Below are 17,428 nucleotides of genomic sequence, written 5' to 3'. Positions count from 1 at the left end.
AGCATGACATGTTAGGTATCTATTTACTTGGTGTAACATAATCTTTATATTATACCAAAAATTGAGGCATATATTATGTTTTTTTTAAATTTTTTTATTCATTAATGTGTATTTTTCTGTATGATATAAAAAAAAATGCAATGACCTCCATTTTATTCTCTAGGGTCTCTGCTAAAAATATATATAGAGAAAGGGAGAGAAAGAGAAGAAAGACAGAGGGAAAAAGAGAGAGAGAGAGAGAGAGAGAGAGAGAGAGAGAGAGAGAGAGAGAGAGAGGGGGGGAGGGAGAGAGAGAGAGAGAGAGAGAGAGAGAGAGAGAGAGAGAGAGAGAGAGAGAGAGAGAGAGGGGGGGAGAGAGAAGGAGAGAGATGGGGCAAGGAGGGAGAGAGAGAGAGAGAGAGAGAGAGAGAGAGAGAGAGAGAGAGAGAGAGAGAGAGAGAGAGAGGGGGGGGGGGAGAGAGAAGGAGAGAGATGGGGCAAGGAGGGGGAGAAAGAGAGAGAGGCAGTGAGAGAAGAGAGAGAGAAAGAAAAAGAGTGAGAGGAGAGAGAGAGAGAGAGAGAGAGAGAAAGGGGGAGAGAGACAAGGAGGGAGAGAAAGAGAAAGACAAGGAGAGAAAAAAGAGAGAGAAAGAAAAAAAAGAAAGAAAGAGAAATAAAGAGTGAAGAGAGAGAGAGAGCAATACAGAGACAGTGATAACGAGAAAGAGAGAGAGATGGAGAGGGAGAGAGGTAGAAAAAGGGGGATATATAAAGGCGGAGAGAGAGAAAGCAAGATAGAGAAGAAAGACAGAGAGAGACAGAGAGACATGGGGAGAGAAAGATAATAGAGAAACACATACAGAGAAAATGACAGAGATTAGGAGAGAGGTTAACTTGTTTCATAAAAGCAAATGAAGTAATACCCCTCTACTCTTCTGAGGGTTAGCAGGTGATGAAGGGTGGCCCCTGCTTATTAGTGGCCCCTGCTTATTAGTGGCCCCTGATTATTAGTGGCCCCTGATTATTGGTGGCCCCTGCACTGTGCCAGCATGACTTGTGACCATTGTGTCTATGGCAGGCTGGGGGAAGAGTTCTGGAGTATCTGTTGATGGAGTGACCCTGGAGACATGCCTATCCGGCTCCCTTTGTCTTTGGAGCTCTCTCTGGGTATAAATGAGAGCCAGGCAAGGCTTGTTCCAGCTTGGAATCCATCGTAGCGAATGACTCCAGCCTCTCCTCTTCAATAAGAGAGTGGAGCAGCTGATGGGGAGAGGCGGGATGGAGAAGAGGGGGAGAGGGAGAAGAGGGAGGAGAGGCATCTCGTCCATCCATCTGACCTGCCAGAGACGTCAAAATCAAATGAAGAGTTCCGAGCGAGGACGGGAAGCTCACTATCTTCAGAAAGGGCGTCCAGCCTTCCGATGTATGGACGCCATTTGAGAATGAAAGAGAAGTCGGTCTTGGTCGATCTTGGTGCTTCCTCACAAGGACGGACGGGAGGACGGCAAAGCCCTTTCGGTACTTTGTGTCCTCAATTCATACACAACTCCGAAAGATGTCACCGAGACGTCCTGATTGCCATGGCAACCCCAACAACACGCTACCGAAATTATCTGAAGCCAATGGCAGTCTGGTTTTCAAGTTGGTCGGGCTTCTGATCTTCCTGAATGCCACCTTATCGTGTCCCTTAAAGTGTGACTGTTACAGCAAGAAGAGCCTGGTGCAATGCCGATCTTCATCTCTCCAGGAGGTTCCGGAGGATTTACCACACTGGGTCCAGAACCTGTCCATCACCAACAGCAACATCACCGTCCTCCCAGCCTCAGCCTTCCAGAGAAATGGAACAAGTCTCTACAACTTGACAACACTTGTACTTGCCAACAACAACCTCCAAGCCATAGAGGCCAGGGCTTTCTCGGACCTCCCAAGCCTCACCACCTTGGACATGAGCTTCAATGCCCTCAGCTCCCTTCCTGACGATGCTTTTGCAGGATTATCTCAGCTTCAAGTTTTAAAATTAAACCAAGCTCTCCGAGAACCAGCCCGAAGCAACATTTTTAACTCTCGATGGGCTCAACATTTGCCGAGTCTTAGGACTCTGGAACTGTCTGGAAATGAGCTCCAGTCTTTCCCCATGGCTGTGAAGGATCTGGAGAACTTGCAGACTGTCCACCTTGGAAATAACTCTATTCAGAGACTCAAAGAGGAGGAGATCTTGGTGCTCAGAGACAAGAAGACCCGGCTTTATTTGAGCCCCAACCCCATTTTTTGTGATTGTCAAATCAAGGAAATGATTTCTTGGTTCCGAAACACTTCCCAGACTTTGGACGCCCAGCAGCTCCAGTGCTTCGGACCTTCAGCCTTGAACGGTTCCTTGGTCACCAACCTCAGAGGCGACAAACTGAAATGTTCCAATGAGAACCTGGAGACAGCATCCTATGTCTTCTTTGGGATTGTCCTGGCTCTCATTGGGGTCATATTTCTCATGGTCCTCTACCTGAACAGGCGAGGGATTAAAAGGTGGATGAACAACTTTCGGGAGGCCTGCAGGGACCAGATGGAGGGCTATCATTACCGGTACGAGCAGGACTCCGACCCCAGGAGATCCAATGCTTCTACTGGGATATAAACTTGATCGCTCACGCCTTGAATGACCTTTCTTTGTAACAATTTCAATGCATAGAGGAGATAAAGTCATAGGACATGAATTCTGGTTCTGACGCCATAGGTCATGCTAGAGGCCAATGAGCTTTAAAGGGTATGTAAAGGCAAAACAAATTAAATTGTTTTGGATGGAGTGTGGAAGAGTTAGATCCTTTGGCACGTTTATATTGCTGTCTATGTCACCACAGGAGAGATTCACTCTTTCTATTTGTTCTGGTGACCCTTGTCACTAGAGAAAATCAAAACCTTCAGAGTAAACATGTGAAGAACTAAAACAAAAATGTTTAGTTACAGATCAATTTGTTAAGTTACTAATTTAGTTTTGCTGCATTTGTAACAAGATGTGTTTCATTTGAGTTTGGTTTATTTGTTTTCGACCAGATTAGAATTCCTCCTAAGGATTCAAAGTATTCAAATCGAATTTAAGTTGAAAATATCAATTCGATCCAAATTCATTGTGAAGAATAGCTGGTTCTATTTTTTAGAATTTTGGAACACAACTATATTCTTTCTATTTTATTTTATTCCATTCTGTTTGAATTTCAGAAGGTGGCTATATTCTTTCTATTTTATTCTATTCTATTCTTTTTCTATTCTGTTATTTTCTATGCTGCTCTGTTTTATTCTTTTCTGTGCTTTTCAAAATTTTTATTTCAGAAGACAGCTATATTCTTTCTATTTTATTCTATTCTATATAATGGAAAAATCCCTCATGGGTTTTTTAACAGCCAAGAAATTCTTCAAAGGTCATTTATTCTAAGAATAAAATTTCCCCTGAAGAAGACCACAATTAGAAGGGTCGAAATGCGTAGGGGTTCTATGTGGAAGATTATATACATTTTTTTTGCAGTATAATGCAATTTTAGCAAGATTTCATACAATATGTAGTTCCATCTTGATCAATGGTTTTGTCATTTTCATGTGAATTTCAGAGCTATTTTTTACAACTCTCATGTAATTGTCAAATTGCTTTTTGATACAATAAAGAATTTTAATCAATGACTTTTGAATAATTTCTTGGCTGCTAAAGAACCCCATGAGGGGATTTTTCCATTATATAATATTTCGGGATGTGCGGCACTACTAGCTCACACATATGTGTTTTTCTATTGTTTTTTATTCTATTCAATTTTTTTCCTATTCTATTCTATTCTATTTTACTCTGTTTTATTCTGTTCTTTTCTGTGCTTTTCAAAATTGTAATTTGAGAAAACGGCTATACTCTTTCTATTTTATTCTATTTTATTTGAAATTGAAATTTTCAAATTTTGAAAGACGGCTATTTTCTTTTTTTAATTTATTCTGCTCTATTCAAAATTCAAATTTCGAATTATGGAAGACAGCTAAATTCTTTCTATTCTATTTTTTTTCTATTCTATTTTTTTTTTTTTTGAATTTCGAAAGAAGGCTATATATGAACACTTTGAAGGAAATCAGCAATAGCCACCAATATGTTTCCATTTCAAATTTGTTTTCAAACTCAATTTCGTTTTTCAAATCCAATTCAAATTTGATTCAAATTGGGATTATTTATTATCTTGGACAAAATTTTTTGTTATTTTGGATTTCTTTAAATTTGCTACTATTGTAATTCAAGAAACATCAGAATCTCCATATAACAAAAATGTGGTCCAAATTTAGCTTTGGAACTAAATGAACCATGCATATCTACTTTACGGTTGTCATGAGAGTGGACATCTCTCTAAGATGGCAAATTCAGTCACTTTGGGGAGACATCCTTTCACTTCCTGTTGCACCTCCAAGACAGGAAGTGAAAAGAATCCCCCCCCCCACAGGACACAGACAGCTTGAAGGGATTTTACTCTTCCCTACTCTATCCGAAACCAGCAACAAAAACTTTTGGCTATACGTACACTTTAAGGGAAGATGGTGCTGGGACACATATGGGATCTGCCTTTGCTATCTTTCTGCTGAAAATACTCATTGCCTGGCTGTCTATTGCTGCCATATTTTTGGAGTCACAGACTGGGAACAAGCATGCAGCCAGCAAAGTCAGAGGTTCTGCTGCTTCTTTAGTGATGCTGAAAGTATTGAAGCCATTGGATTAATGTGACAACCGGGTTCTTCACTCGGTCCAGGTTTGTGTAAGGGAGGGAATCACATTGTGTCCTCCTGGCACTGTCCATCGCAGTATTATACATTGAGCCGAGTACATCGTGTGTCTTGCTGGTCAGTACAGACTGTGGAGGAGTCCTTATTCCTCCTAATCAGGGAATTAGAGAGTTAAAAGGCACCACATTGATTTACTTCTCATTAGTCATTGTTTGATGGGAATGTCCACTGACCACCATTATTGTCTCCAAGAGCCAGAATAGGAATCAAGGTAGATAAATTGGGTTTAGCAAGGCCAGGGAAAGGGAGTTTGAAGATGGAGGCCCGTTGCAGCACACAGTTCGTTAAAAAAACAAAAAAAAACAAAAAAAACCTTTTATAACACCCATCCCCCTACCACTTTACGTTTCCAGAACTCAGCCCAGAGCTAACTCAGCCCAGAGCTACATCAGCCATGACATCTGCTACTTCAACATTTAACCACTTGTTGCCATTTGTATCTTTGTAACCACCTGTATCGTTGTAGCATAGAAACTACTTGTATCATTGTAGCATTGCATCGTTGTAGCATTGTATCATTATAGCATTGTATCATTTCATCACGAGAAGAAGATTCATTTCAATGTACGACAGATGAGGTTCCAACCAACAAGCAGTTCTATCCCTCAACATAATGATATGTTATTATTACTGGGTTAGCTCTGGGCTAATAATTATGATGACCAGTGGCAGCTGGTGGTATATTTTTTTTTGGGAGGGGGTAAACAATCCAATCGCTGCCACCCCCTCTCCCAGGTCGGTCGGTCACCAGCCCCGCACTTACCCCATCTAGTTTGCAAGCAGCTTCCCCTGCGTCTCCTCCCTCCTCCTCCTCGGCAGGCCAATAGGATTGCTTCTCCTTTCGGGCCAATCGGGTGACCGGTCTCAGGACCCGCTTCCTGATTGGCCGGGAGAATCAGGAAGACAATAGTTAATATCAATTTGCTATTGTCACACAACTGGGTGAGCTCAGGGTGCAGTGCTCTGCTCCTTGAGCCCACCCTTTTTTGAAGCCACTAATCACGTGCTTCTAAAAAAAATAAAAAATACCCCATTGAGATCCATGTAGATTAGGGGCCGGGCGCATGGATTAGGGGAGCGGCGCCCCTGCGCCCTGTATAGACTGGCCCCCACTGATCATGGCTACTAACTTATCAGTGGCCCGTCCACCACAGTACAACCTTTCCATCCCGACAACTGAGACTCCAACATTCTGAGCCTTCCCATATTCCTTCATTCTCCACCTAAACATTTGCTGGTTTCATTCTTTTCTTTACACGTGTCTAAAATGACATAGTTAGGGCTAGTTCACAGATGCAGTGCCCTCTGAAGAGCGATCCTTGTTGGATTGCTATTCCAAGAGCATTTGACAGGCGGTGAGGAGGAATTATGATTTAACCCTGTAAATACCAGAGTGAATGCTTGGCATTGCATGCGGTGGTGGCATGGCCCCATTGACTTGCACTGGTAGTGTTCAGCAGAGCCAACGCCGGCAAATTTCCACAGGCTGCTTAAACCGGACCTTCAGCTATTTTTTCATCTTTCCATCTATTAAATCTTCTGCCCTTGTTGTTGTTTTAACTTTGGATAGTAAAACATTTTTTTTTCTGCCAGTAAATACCTTATAAAGATCACTTCCTGTTTCTTGTCTGGTCATTAGCCTAGGCCAGGGTTTCTCATTCAGGGTTCCATGGAATCCCAGGGTTCCTCCAGAGGTTTCTAGGTGTTCCTTGATCAATGAGCAATTTCTGCATCTCAGATAAGTTCCCACTGACACCATTGATCTTTTTAGCTATCTGTAAAGGTGTAATTCTTCTCAATGACCCCAAGTATAAGGAGCATTCTTCTCACTGGCCATCACACTAATGTATCAAGAGTTGTAGATATAGTAACTTTTAGCAGGGGTTCCCTGAGACCAGAAAGTTCTTTCAAGGGTTCCTCTGTGCTGAAAAGTTTGAGAAAGGCTTGCCTAGGCTTATGACATCATGCACAGCTCTCTCTCACTCTTATGAGAGTTTGCCGGGAAGGGAGGGGGATGAGTCATAAAAGGGCCAATGAGAGCTGCAGAGCTGGAGGTGTGCCTCTGTGTGTCTGTGTAAATCCAGGAAATGAACAGGCAGCAGCTTGAGATGCCCACAGTTAAAATGGATGCAGTCAGACTCAGTGAAGGGAGATTTCTGCAGCATATTTAGCAAGTACAGAATGAAAGTATATGTAGAATAATATACAAAGTGGTTGGAGGGAAGCTCCAGAATGGGAAATATGTTTTTATTACAAATGGTGTGAGCAGACTGCAGTTCCTCTTTCATTTATGACACAGCCACAAAGGACAGCGGTGCAGCCGCGGGACGTGTACAGCTTTCCACGGGTGCATTGCAAAAACAAAGAAGAGAGGACACACCAGCCTTGCACATTACCCAAGTGGTAATAAATGGAAATATACTTACAAACAACTCAATGGTAAAAGCATATCAAAGTCCAAAGTCCAATGACCCTTCAGATGGCTGACGTGTTTTGAAGGGATCTCCCTTCGAAACGCGTCAGCATCTGGAAGGTCCTCCGGCTTTCTGGGACTAGTCTGTGTGACCAGATTGCTTTGTGCATACTTTGGACTCTGATATGCTTTTACTATCGAGTTGTTTGTGGGTATATTTCCATTGATTACATTATTAAACATACCACTTGGGTAATGTGCAAGGCTGGTACGCCCACTCTTCTTTGTTTTCTTTGTTTGCAGTGTTTCCATTGGGTCCCCCCCGACCCTTAGGAGGCAGTAGAGCCTGTGCTTGTCTTGGAAATACCAGGGACCTGTGATCCATCCTCCACCATTACATTACTCTTGAGGGCAGGAGATTGTTGTTCTTTCTGCACGGCTGCATGCTCAGGTTCGGGGGGGGGGGGGGGGGACAAAACTGAGGTTCAGCCTCCTGGTTTTACCACCCCCTAGCCACACCTGTGAACAAAGCTAGCCATAGATGGATGGAATCTTGGTCGGTTCAGCAACGACTGGCTCAATCAATCAATGGGCAGGCTGGCTGAACACAAGTTGATCCACTGATCCTGTCGGATTTGTTTGCATGTGATTACTGCCGGCGGCAGCTATAGCAGCCAGCAGTGACCATGTTCTGCCGGTTGGGAAGGCTCCCCGCCAGCTGAACACAATAATGCCAGTGGAGGGATTCCCCCATCAACACTGACTGTGTTGATGGGGGGGAATTGAGCAATTTTCTTTCCTGCAGCCTGAAAATAGCATCATCTCTTAGGTCCCTTTCACACTGAGGCATTTTTCAGGTGCTTTTGAGCTAAAAATAGCGCCTGAAAAATGGCTCCCCTGCAGTCTCAATGTGAACGCCCGAGGACTGGGGCGATGTGCTGGCAGGGTGTTAAAAAAACTCCTGCAAGCAGCATCTTTGGAGCAGTGAAGGAGCGATGTATACACCGCTCCTTCACCGCTCCTGCCCATTGAAATGAATGGGCAGCGCCGCCGAACCACCAGCAAAGCGCCGCTGTAGCGGCACTTTGCGGTTCATTTTAACCCTTTTTCGGCCACTAATGGAGGTTAAAAGCACCCTGCTAGTGGCCGAGAACCTCCGCAAAAACGACGGTAAAGCGCCGCTAAAAGTAGCAACGCTTTACCGCCGATGCCCCAATGTGAAAGCAGCCCTAGGCCCCTTTCACACTGAGGTGCTTCAAAAACTGTCATTAAAATACTGAGCGCTTTTCAGGCACTTTTGAAGAGCTTTCCATTCATTTCAATGGAGAGGGGCGTTTTTTTTTCACCGCCCTTCCAGCGCAATGCCCCGAGGTGAAAGCATTCATTGATTCTAATGGAAATAGTTTTTCGTGAGCTTTTCAGTCACTTTTTTTTAGCAAGAAAGCGCCTGAAAAGCGCCTCAGTGTGAGAGGGGTCTTAGACATGTGCGGAACGAAAAAAAATGTTTAGTTTAGTTTTGATTAGTTATTTGAATAAATCTGTTTAGTTGAATTTGTTTAATTTGTTTTCGGAATTAGTTTCATTGATTAGTTTTCAAATCGATTCATATTTTTCTCATTCGAATTTGGATCGATGGCTGAATGTGGGCCGGTTTCAGCCGCGTCTGCGGTGCGCGACAATCTACCTGTCAACCGCCGACAGCTGGCGCCTGATGGGTAGATCGAGATTTAGCCAGTATGCAGAGTAGCGCAGGAAGCGCCTGTCTGTAGTGAGTTCTCTCTCATGTCATGTAGCGCTGCTCGCTCCCCGGCGGCCCCTCCTCTTTTCTCGTCTATCCCCATTGGCTTGTGAGTCGTGACATCATCTGCAATAGACGAGAAGAGAGGAGGGGCCGCCGGGGAGCGAGCAGCGCTACATGACATGAGAGAGAACTTACTACAGACAGGCGCTTCCTGCGCTACTCTGCATACTGGCTAGCAAGATTCCATGATGTGCCCCCTGATGTGGCCTGATGATGTGCCCCATCATGTGCCTTGATATGCCCCTTCATGTGCCTTGATGTGCCCCCAGATGTGCCCTATAATGTGCCCCATCATGTGCCCCATGCCCTGATGTGCTATGTGCCCCATGCCTTGTGCCCTAATGTGCCCCGTGCCTGATGTGCCCTGATGTGCTATGTGCCCTGATGTGCTATGTGTCCTGATATGCTGTTTGCCCCAATGTGCCCCATAATGTGCCATGTGCCCTGATGTGCCATAATGTGCTCTGATGTGCCCCGAGCCCTGATGTGCCCCGATGTGCCATGTGCCCCGTGCCCTGATGTGCTATGTGCCCCGCTGTGCCCCCGTGCCCTGATGTGCCCCATGCCCTGATGTGCCATGTGCCCCAATGTGCCCCGTGCCCTGATGTGCCATGTGCCCTGATGTCCTGTACCCTGATGTGCTGTGCCCTGTACCCTGATGTGCTGTGCCCTGTACGCTGATGTGCTGGGCTCTGTACCCTGATGTGCTGTGCCCTGTACGCTGATGTGGCCTGGTGTGTTGTACCCTGATGTGCCTTGTGCCCTGATGTGCTGGGCTCTGTACCCTGATGTGCTGTTCCCTGATGTACCGTACCCTGATGTGTTGTGCCCTGGGCCAGTCTGGGTGAAGTCCAGGGCCACATTTTTGTCCCAGTCCAGCCCTGTCCATGGATGTCCGCACAGCCAGGATTACCTGCAGTGATTTGTAGCTTTCAGAGAGCTGCAGATTGCTCTCCCCACTGGTGACCTGTCATTATGGTGATTGGGGCCGGCGGCCGTTGAGATTTGCGGTAGGAACTGCCGCTACAATTCCCACCGGCCTTAATCGTCAGTGTGAATGCAGCTTAAATCAGATAGACAAAAGGCACAAGTCCACCAATAGCCACTTAAGGACCGGACCTTTTCTCACAGTTATAAAATTCAGTAGAAAATTACTTGGAACCCCAAAACATTGCAATTTTTTTTATGTTGCGGTTTTTGCGCAGTGCTTTTTTTTTTGGAAAAAATACACTTTAAAGTAGACCTTCAGTCATTTTTTCATCTTTCCATCTATTAAATCTTCTGCCCTTGTTGTTGTTGTTTTAACTTTGGATAGTAAAACATTTTTTTTTTCTGCCAGTAAATCCCTTCTACAGCCCACTTCCTGTTTCTTGTCTGGTCATTAGCTTATAACATCATGCACAGTTCTCTCTCTATCACTCTTATGAGAGTTTGCCAGGAAGGGAGGTGGAGATGAGTCATAAGAGGGCCAATGAGAGCTGCAGGGCTGCAGAGCTGGAGGTGTGCCTCTGTGTAAATCCAGGAAGTGAACAGGCAGAAGCTTCAGCTGCCCACAGTTAAAATGTTTGAACCCAGACTTAGCGGAGGGAGATTTCTGCAGCATATTTGGCAAGTACAGAATCACAGTATATATAAAATAATATGCAAAAGTGGTTGGAGGGAAGCTCCAGAATGGCAAAAAACATTTTTTATTACAAATTATGTGAGCAGACTGCAGTTCCTCTTTAATAAATAAAAAATAAATAAATAAATAAATAAATAAATTAAAAAAAAAAAAACATAATATATACTCCAATTTTTTTGGTATAATATAAAGATGATGTTACACCGAGTAAATAGATACCTAACATGTCATGCTTTAAAATTGCACGCACTCGTGGAATGGCACCAAACTACGGTACTTAAAAATCTTTAAAGGCAACAATTTAAAAATCTCTACAGGTTACATGTTTAGAGTTACAGATGAGGTCTAGTGCTAGAATTATTGCTCTCCCTCTACCGTTCGCAGTGATACCTCACATGTGTCATGCAATCACCGTTTACATATGTGGGCGTGACCTACGTATGTGAGCAAGCGGGAACGGGGGGGGGGGGGGGGTGTCTTTAAATTTTTTTTCATTAATTTTATTACATTTTATTTACAAGGTCTTTAAAAAAAAAAAAAAAAAATCACTTTTATTGCTATCGCAAGGAATGTAAACTTCCCTTGCGATAACAATACAGCATGACAGGTCCTCTTTGTGGAGAGATCTGGGGGTCAAAAGGAGCCCAAATCTCTCCTCTACCCTTACAAGCAAAAGATTTAAAAAAAAAAAAAAAAAAAAAAATATATATATCTTTTGCTTTAAGAAAAAAAAAAAAAAACATCTTTACCTGGCCTGAGAGTTTATAGTCACTCCTTTCCTCCAAAGGCATAGAGATGAGTGCTGGCCATCTTGCCATTGCTTATCTCTATGGCAAGCCACCTCCGACGCCGGATGGTTCCTGGGGTGACATAATCCCGGGAAGCACTGGGAAGCAGTGGCGGCCGCTCCCCTAATCTACATGCAGGGCGCCGGACGCATGGATTCCAGTGGGTTTTTTTTTTTGAGACACATGATTCACACCTCCCAACATTTTGAGATGGGAATGAGGGACACCTACTAACAAATGTATGCAGGGATAGGACACGCCCCCTGCCACACCCCCTTAAAGGAGAATTAACCCAAAGAAGGTTACTTAAATCCATAAGGGCTTTTTTTTACCACTACTATTCCTTTATATTGGCTTTTAAAATGTACAAATGCAGCAATTTAGAATTTGGATGAAAGGTTTAGCACTGGGAAACACTTTTTGAAAGATAAATAGTGCATTTTATATACATCTACATAGATCAGACCAAAATGAGGGACAAATGAGGAGAAATGAGGGACAGAGGGACATTGCTCCAAATCAGGGACAATCCCTCGAAATCAGGGACAGTTGGGGGGTATGCGTGATTAGAGCCTGAGGTTCTAACTGGCTTCAAAAAGGGGGGGGCTGTGCCCCCCCAAGCCCACCCACTTGTGTGACAATAGCAAATTAACATTCGCTATTGTCTTCCTGATTCTCCTCACTGCCAATTGTGAAGCGGTGTTAAGACTCGATTGGCTGAGAGGAGAGGCGCCCGTATTAACAGTGGGGAAGCCGCCGAGGAGGAGACGCAGGGGGAAGCTGCTGAAGCTGCCCATGACCTGGATGGGGTAAGTGCGGGGCTGGTGGGTGGGAAAACCTCCATACACAGAGCACCGGATCAGTGCCAGGACAAGGTCAATGAGCACCCAGGACTTCTGCCACTACTTCTGTCAGCCTTGTAACAGAAGGAAGGCGCCCCCATCCCTACAGGGAAACCATTGCGCCCAGGGCAAGCGACCCTCTCGCCCACCCCTTGTCCCGGTCCTGCCCTAGACACACAGTTGCTCCAGTGGGGGAAAAATAAATTCCTGTCTGCCCCCCCCCCCCCTCCACCTAGCACTAGTGCATGAAATGTAACACTACCAGAGCTGCCAAGTTGCCAGTTGCCCCTCCTTCTTCACTTTCATTTCAGTGGCGAGGGCAGGCGCTCCCGTTATCAGCCTGAGTTCAGAGTTCATCTGTTGTGCAAGGAAGTCTAGGCATCCGATTCCCCTATTTGGGAGCTGCGGTACATGCCAAAGGAGATGTATTGCTGTCCATCCAGTCCTGAGATATACACAGCTCTGTCACACAGCACAAACCTGTCTGGCAGGGCAGCAGACCTGATTTTTCTCTGCTGCAGTTTGGTTACATTTACAGGTCTTGTCCCCCCCCCCCCCAGCCTGTGATTGGACAGTGAAAGGAGAAGCAGGAAACTGATGAGGTCATCCCTCTGTTCTCTTCTCCTATCAGCATGCTCATTGCCCTGTGCTGCTTCTCCCTTGCCTAGTCTGCTTCCAGGACCTGGCTCTGAGCACACTGAAGTTTGAAGTTGTCAAATCCCCAGTTGACAAGAACCAGGTAACAAGCGGACTGGGGTCACCCTAAATGCAGAGAAGGCACTGGGATCTAATAGACTCCAAAAAGAGTATATACTATTACATCGGGGGGGGGGCATTTAAGACAGGGAACCTGATCTTTCTTTACTGCAGTTTCACTTTCACTTACAGGCCCCGCCCCCTAGCCTATGACTGGACAGTTAAAGGAGAAGCAGCAGACTGCTGAGCTCATCTTTCTGCTCTCTCTCTCTCCCTATCAGCATGCTCCTTGCACTGCAGCACAACCCTTCTCCCTGTCTAAACTCATCTGTCCAGTGATTGAAGGAGGGTTGGATCAGGTCAAATTCAGGTTCTTTCATTTAAAAAATACTTTTTTTTTTTTTTAATGTGTTAATGATTAGAGAGCTGCATTCATTTGTGTCTTTTGTATCTGCCTGGAGTTGACCACACACCGTACAATCGGAAATCTACAAATGTTCGGTGGGATTGCACAGAAATCTGGATGTATGATCTGATCGTGTATGATGTGGACATTGGACCAGACAGATCTTTATAAATCAGAACTCTGAAGAATGTATCATGTCTGACAGCGGGATTGTACAATCACAATCTGTACGGACAAGATCTGGATTGTATGTCCATCGATCAAACAGAAAAAAAAACAAATAAACGATTGTAAGAGAAGATTGTACCATCTGAGGCCATTATATAGAGAACGCGGTGCGTCCGGACACACAGCAGACGTCACATTGATTGTATATTAGCATTGTGTATATTCTCTCTACATGCTGTGCCTATAATACCCATCTGAGCATATTTATTTCCTGTGAATACACCGACCAATCACAGAGCTCCTCTGTCTGTACATTGTGTACCGAATGTGAGATTATCATGCTGGATTAAAGGGAAAGAGCTAAATATTTTTTGGTGACTGTCAAGGGTAAGGATTAGGGGTTGGGGGTCATGGTTGCGTGAAAAGATTAGGGGTTGGGGGTTAATAGTCAGGAATAGGGGTTGGGGGTCATGGTTGATTTTAAGGATTAGGGGTTCGGGGATTAATAGTCAGGAATGGGGGTTATTATTAGGGGTCTTGGTTAAGTGCAAGGATTGGGGGTTGGGGGTTAATAGTCAGGAATGGGGGTTAGGGTTGGGGGTCCTGGTTGATTTTAAGGATTAGGGGTTCAGGGATTAATAGTCAGGAATAGGGGGTTATCATTAGGGGTTGTGGTTAAGTGCAAGGATTAGGGGTTAATAGTCAGGAATGGGGTTAGGGTTGGGGTCATGGTTGAGTGAAAAGACTGGGGGCTGGGGCTTAGTAGTCAGGATTAGGGGTTAGGTTTGGGGGTCATGGTTGATTTTAAGGAATAGGGGTTGGGGGTTAGGGGTTAATAGTCAGGATTAGGGGTTAGGGGTCATAGTTGAGTGAAAAGATTAGGGGTTGGGGTTAGTATTCAGGAATCGGGGTTTGGGTTGGGGGGTCATGGTTGAGTTTAATGATTAGCGGTTGGGGGTTAATAGTCAGAAATGGGGTCAGGGGTCATGGTTGAGTGTAAGGATTAGGGGTTGGGGGTTAATAGTTGGGAATAGGGGTTGGGGGTCATAGTTGAATGTAAGGATTAGGGGTTGGGGGTTAATAGTTGGAAATAGAGATTGGGGGTCATGGTTAAGTGTAAAGATTAGGAGTTGGGGGTTAATAGTCAGAAATAGGGGTTAGGGTTGGGGGTCATGGTTGAGTATAAGGAATAGGGTTTGGGGGTTAATAGCCAGGAATAGGGGTTAGGGGTCATAGTTGAGTGAAAAAATTAGGGGTTGGAGTTAGTATTCAGGAATCGGGGTTTGGGTTGGGGGGTCATGGTTGAGTTTAATGATTAGCGGTTGGGGGTTAATAGTCAGAAATGGGGTCAGGGGTCATGGTTGAGTGTAAGGATTAGGGGTTGGGGGTTAATAGTTGGGAATAGGGGTTGGGGGTCATAGTTGAATGTAAGGATTAGGGGTTGGGGGTTAATAGTTGGAAATAGAGATTGGGGGTCATGGTTAAGTGTAAAGATTAGGAGTTGGGGGTTAATAGTCAGAAATAGGGGTTAGGGTTGGGGGTCATGGTTGAGTATAAGGAATAGGGTTTGGGGGTTAATAGCCAGGAATAGGGGTTAGGGGTCATAGTTGAGTGAAAAAATTAGGGGTTGGAGTTAGTATTCAGGAATCGGGGTTTGGGTTGGGGGGTCATGGTTGAGTTTAATGATTAGCGGTTGGGGGTTAATAGTCAGAAATGGGGTCAGGGGTCATGGTTGAGTGTAAGGATTAGGGGTTGGGGGTTAATAGTTGGGAATAGGGGTTGGGGGTCATAGTTGAATGTAAGGATTAGGGGTTGGGGGTTAATAGTTGGAAATAGAGATTGGGGGTCATGGTTAAGTGTAAAGATTAGGAGTTGGGGGTTAATAGTCAGAAATAGGGGTTAGGGTTGGGGGTCATGGTTGAGTATAAGGAATAGGGTTTGGGGGTTAATAGCCAGGAATAGGGGTTAGGGGTCATAGTTGAGTGAAAAAATTAGGGGTTGGAGTTAGTATTCAGGAATCGGGGTTTGGGTTGGGGGGTCATGGTTGAGTTTAATGATTAGCGGTTGGGGGTTAATAGTCAGAAATGGGGTCAGGGGTCATGGTTGAGTGTAAGGATTAGGGGTTGGGGGTTAATAGTTGGGAATAGGGGTTGGGGGTCATAGTTGAATGTAAGGATTAGGGGTTGGGGGTTAATAGTTGGAAATAGAGATTGGGGGTCATGGTTAAGTGTAAAGATTAGGAGTTGGGGGTTAATAGTCAGAAATAGGGGTTAGGGTTGGGGGTCATGGTTGAGTATAAGGAATAGGGTTTGGGGGTTAATAGCCAGGAATAGGGGTTAGGGGTCATAGTTGAGTGAAAAAATTAGGGGTTGGAGTTAGTATTCAGGAATCGGGGTTTGGGTTGGGGGGTCATGGTTGAGTTTAATGATTAGCGGTTGGGGGTTAATAGTCAGAAATGGGGTCAGGGGTCATGGTTGAGTGTAAGGATTAGGGGTTGGGGGTTAATAGTTGGGAATAGGGGTTGGGGGTCATAGTTGAATGTAAGGATTAGGGGTTGGGGGTTAATAGTTGGAAATAGAGATTGGGGGTCATGGTTAAGTGTAAAGATTAGGAGTTGGGGGTTAATAGTCAGAAATAGGGGTTAGGGTTGGGGGTCATGGTTGAGTATAAGGAATAGGGTTTGGGGGTTAATAGCCAGGAATAGGGGTTAGGGGTCATAGTTGAGTGAAAAAATTAGGGGTTGGAGTTAGTATTCAGGAATCGGGGTTTGGGTTGGGGTCATGGCTGAGTTTAACGATTAGCGGTTGGGGGTTAATAGTCGGGAATAGGGATTGGGGGTCATAGTTGAATGTAGGGATTAGGGGTTGGGGGTTAATAGTCAGGAATAGGGGTTGGGGGTCATGGCTGAATGTAGGGATTAGGGGTTGGGGGTTAATAGTCAGGAATAGGGGTTGCCCCCTATTAGCAGCATTGCCAAGCTTGGGGGAGGGGATGACATTGTTAAATGTATTAGCAGATTTAGATACACTAATAAATTGAAGCCAAACTCCCGCTCACACTTTATAAGCAGTTTACAGCAACAGTTTTTTTTTTTGTTTCCTTTTGGGATGAAAGGAATATAGTTAAGGGTTATGGTTAGGGGGTCAGAGTAAGGGGTTAGAGTCAAGGTTAGGGGTTAGGGTACAGGGTTAAGGATTAGAGGTTAGTCTTAAGGGTTATAGTGAAGGGATATGGTTAGGGTTTAGGATTAGGGGTTAGAGTCAGGGTTAGGGTAAGGGGTAAGACCCCATATACACTATTCGATTTTCTGCAGATTTTTGTCTTCAGATTTACCAAAACCATATAATATGAAGTCAAACTTTAAGAGTTTCAATGTGTATGCAATCAGGCAGGTACACTACACTACATGGTTTTGGTAAATCTGAAGACAAAAATCTGCAGAAAATCGAATAGTGTGTATGGGGCCTTAGTGTTAAGGTTTAGGGGTTAGGATTAGGGAATGAAGTAATGTTGGGTGGGATTTTGCTATTTATCCATGCTTATTTCCCTCTAGTGGCTGGATGTATGTCAGACAGTGCAGGCAGCAGCCTTGCTGAAAGTCTATGACAGTGTTTCTCAACTCCAGTCCTCAAGGCGCCCCAACAGGTCATGTTTTCAGGCTTTCCAGGCTTTTGCACAGGTGATTTGATCAGTTTCAGTTGATCAGTTTCACTGCCTTAGTAATTACCACAGCTGTTCCATCTGAGGGAAATCCTGAAAACATGACCTGTTGGGGCGCCTTGAGGACTGGAGTTGAGAAACACTGATCTATGACACAAAAAGAAGGTGTATTGTTTCCAGTAAATGCGTATTGGCAGAACTATGCCTATGGACTGGCACACTGGTACAAGGTGCGGTGATGCTGCGGGGATCTT

At 44.7% G+C, this 17,428-nt stretch overlaps 1 protein-coding gene across 1 annotated transcript; it reads left to right on the top strand.

Annotated features, from left to right (window-relative positions):
* Positions 1-457: 457 nt before the first annotated feature.
* TPBGL (trophoblast glycoprotein like) lies at positions 458-7,170 on the top strand. The gene has a single exon (XM_073612561.1). It carries the CDS (start codon positions 1,535-1,537, stop codon positions 2,606-2,608), a length of 1,074 nt encoding a protein of 357 aa, XP_073468662.1. The 5' UTR covers positions 458-1,534; the 3' UTR covers positions 2,609-7,170.
* The last annotated feature ends 10,258 nt before the right edge of the window (positions 7,171-17,428 follow it).

Source organism: Aquarana catesbeiana, linkage group LG02 (assembly GCF_042186555.1).
Source record: "Aquarana catesbeiana isolate 2022-GZ linkage group LG02, ASM4218655v1, whole genome shotgun sequence".
NCBI classification, from domain to species: domain Eukaryota; kingdom Metazoa; phylum Chordata; class Amphibia; order Anura; family Ranidae; genus Aquarana; species Aquarana catesbeiana.
Note: the sequence above shows the minus strand (reverse complement) of the source record. Positions and strands in the feature narration are given on the sequence as shown.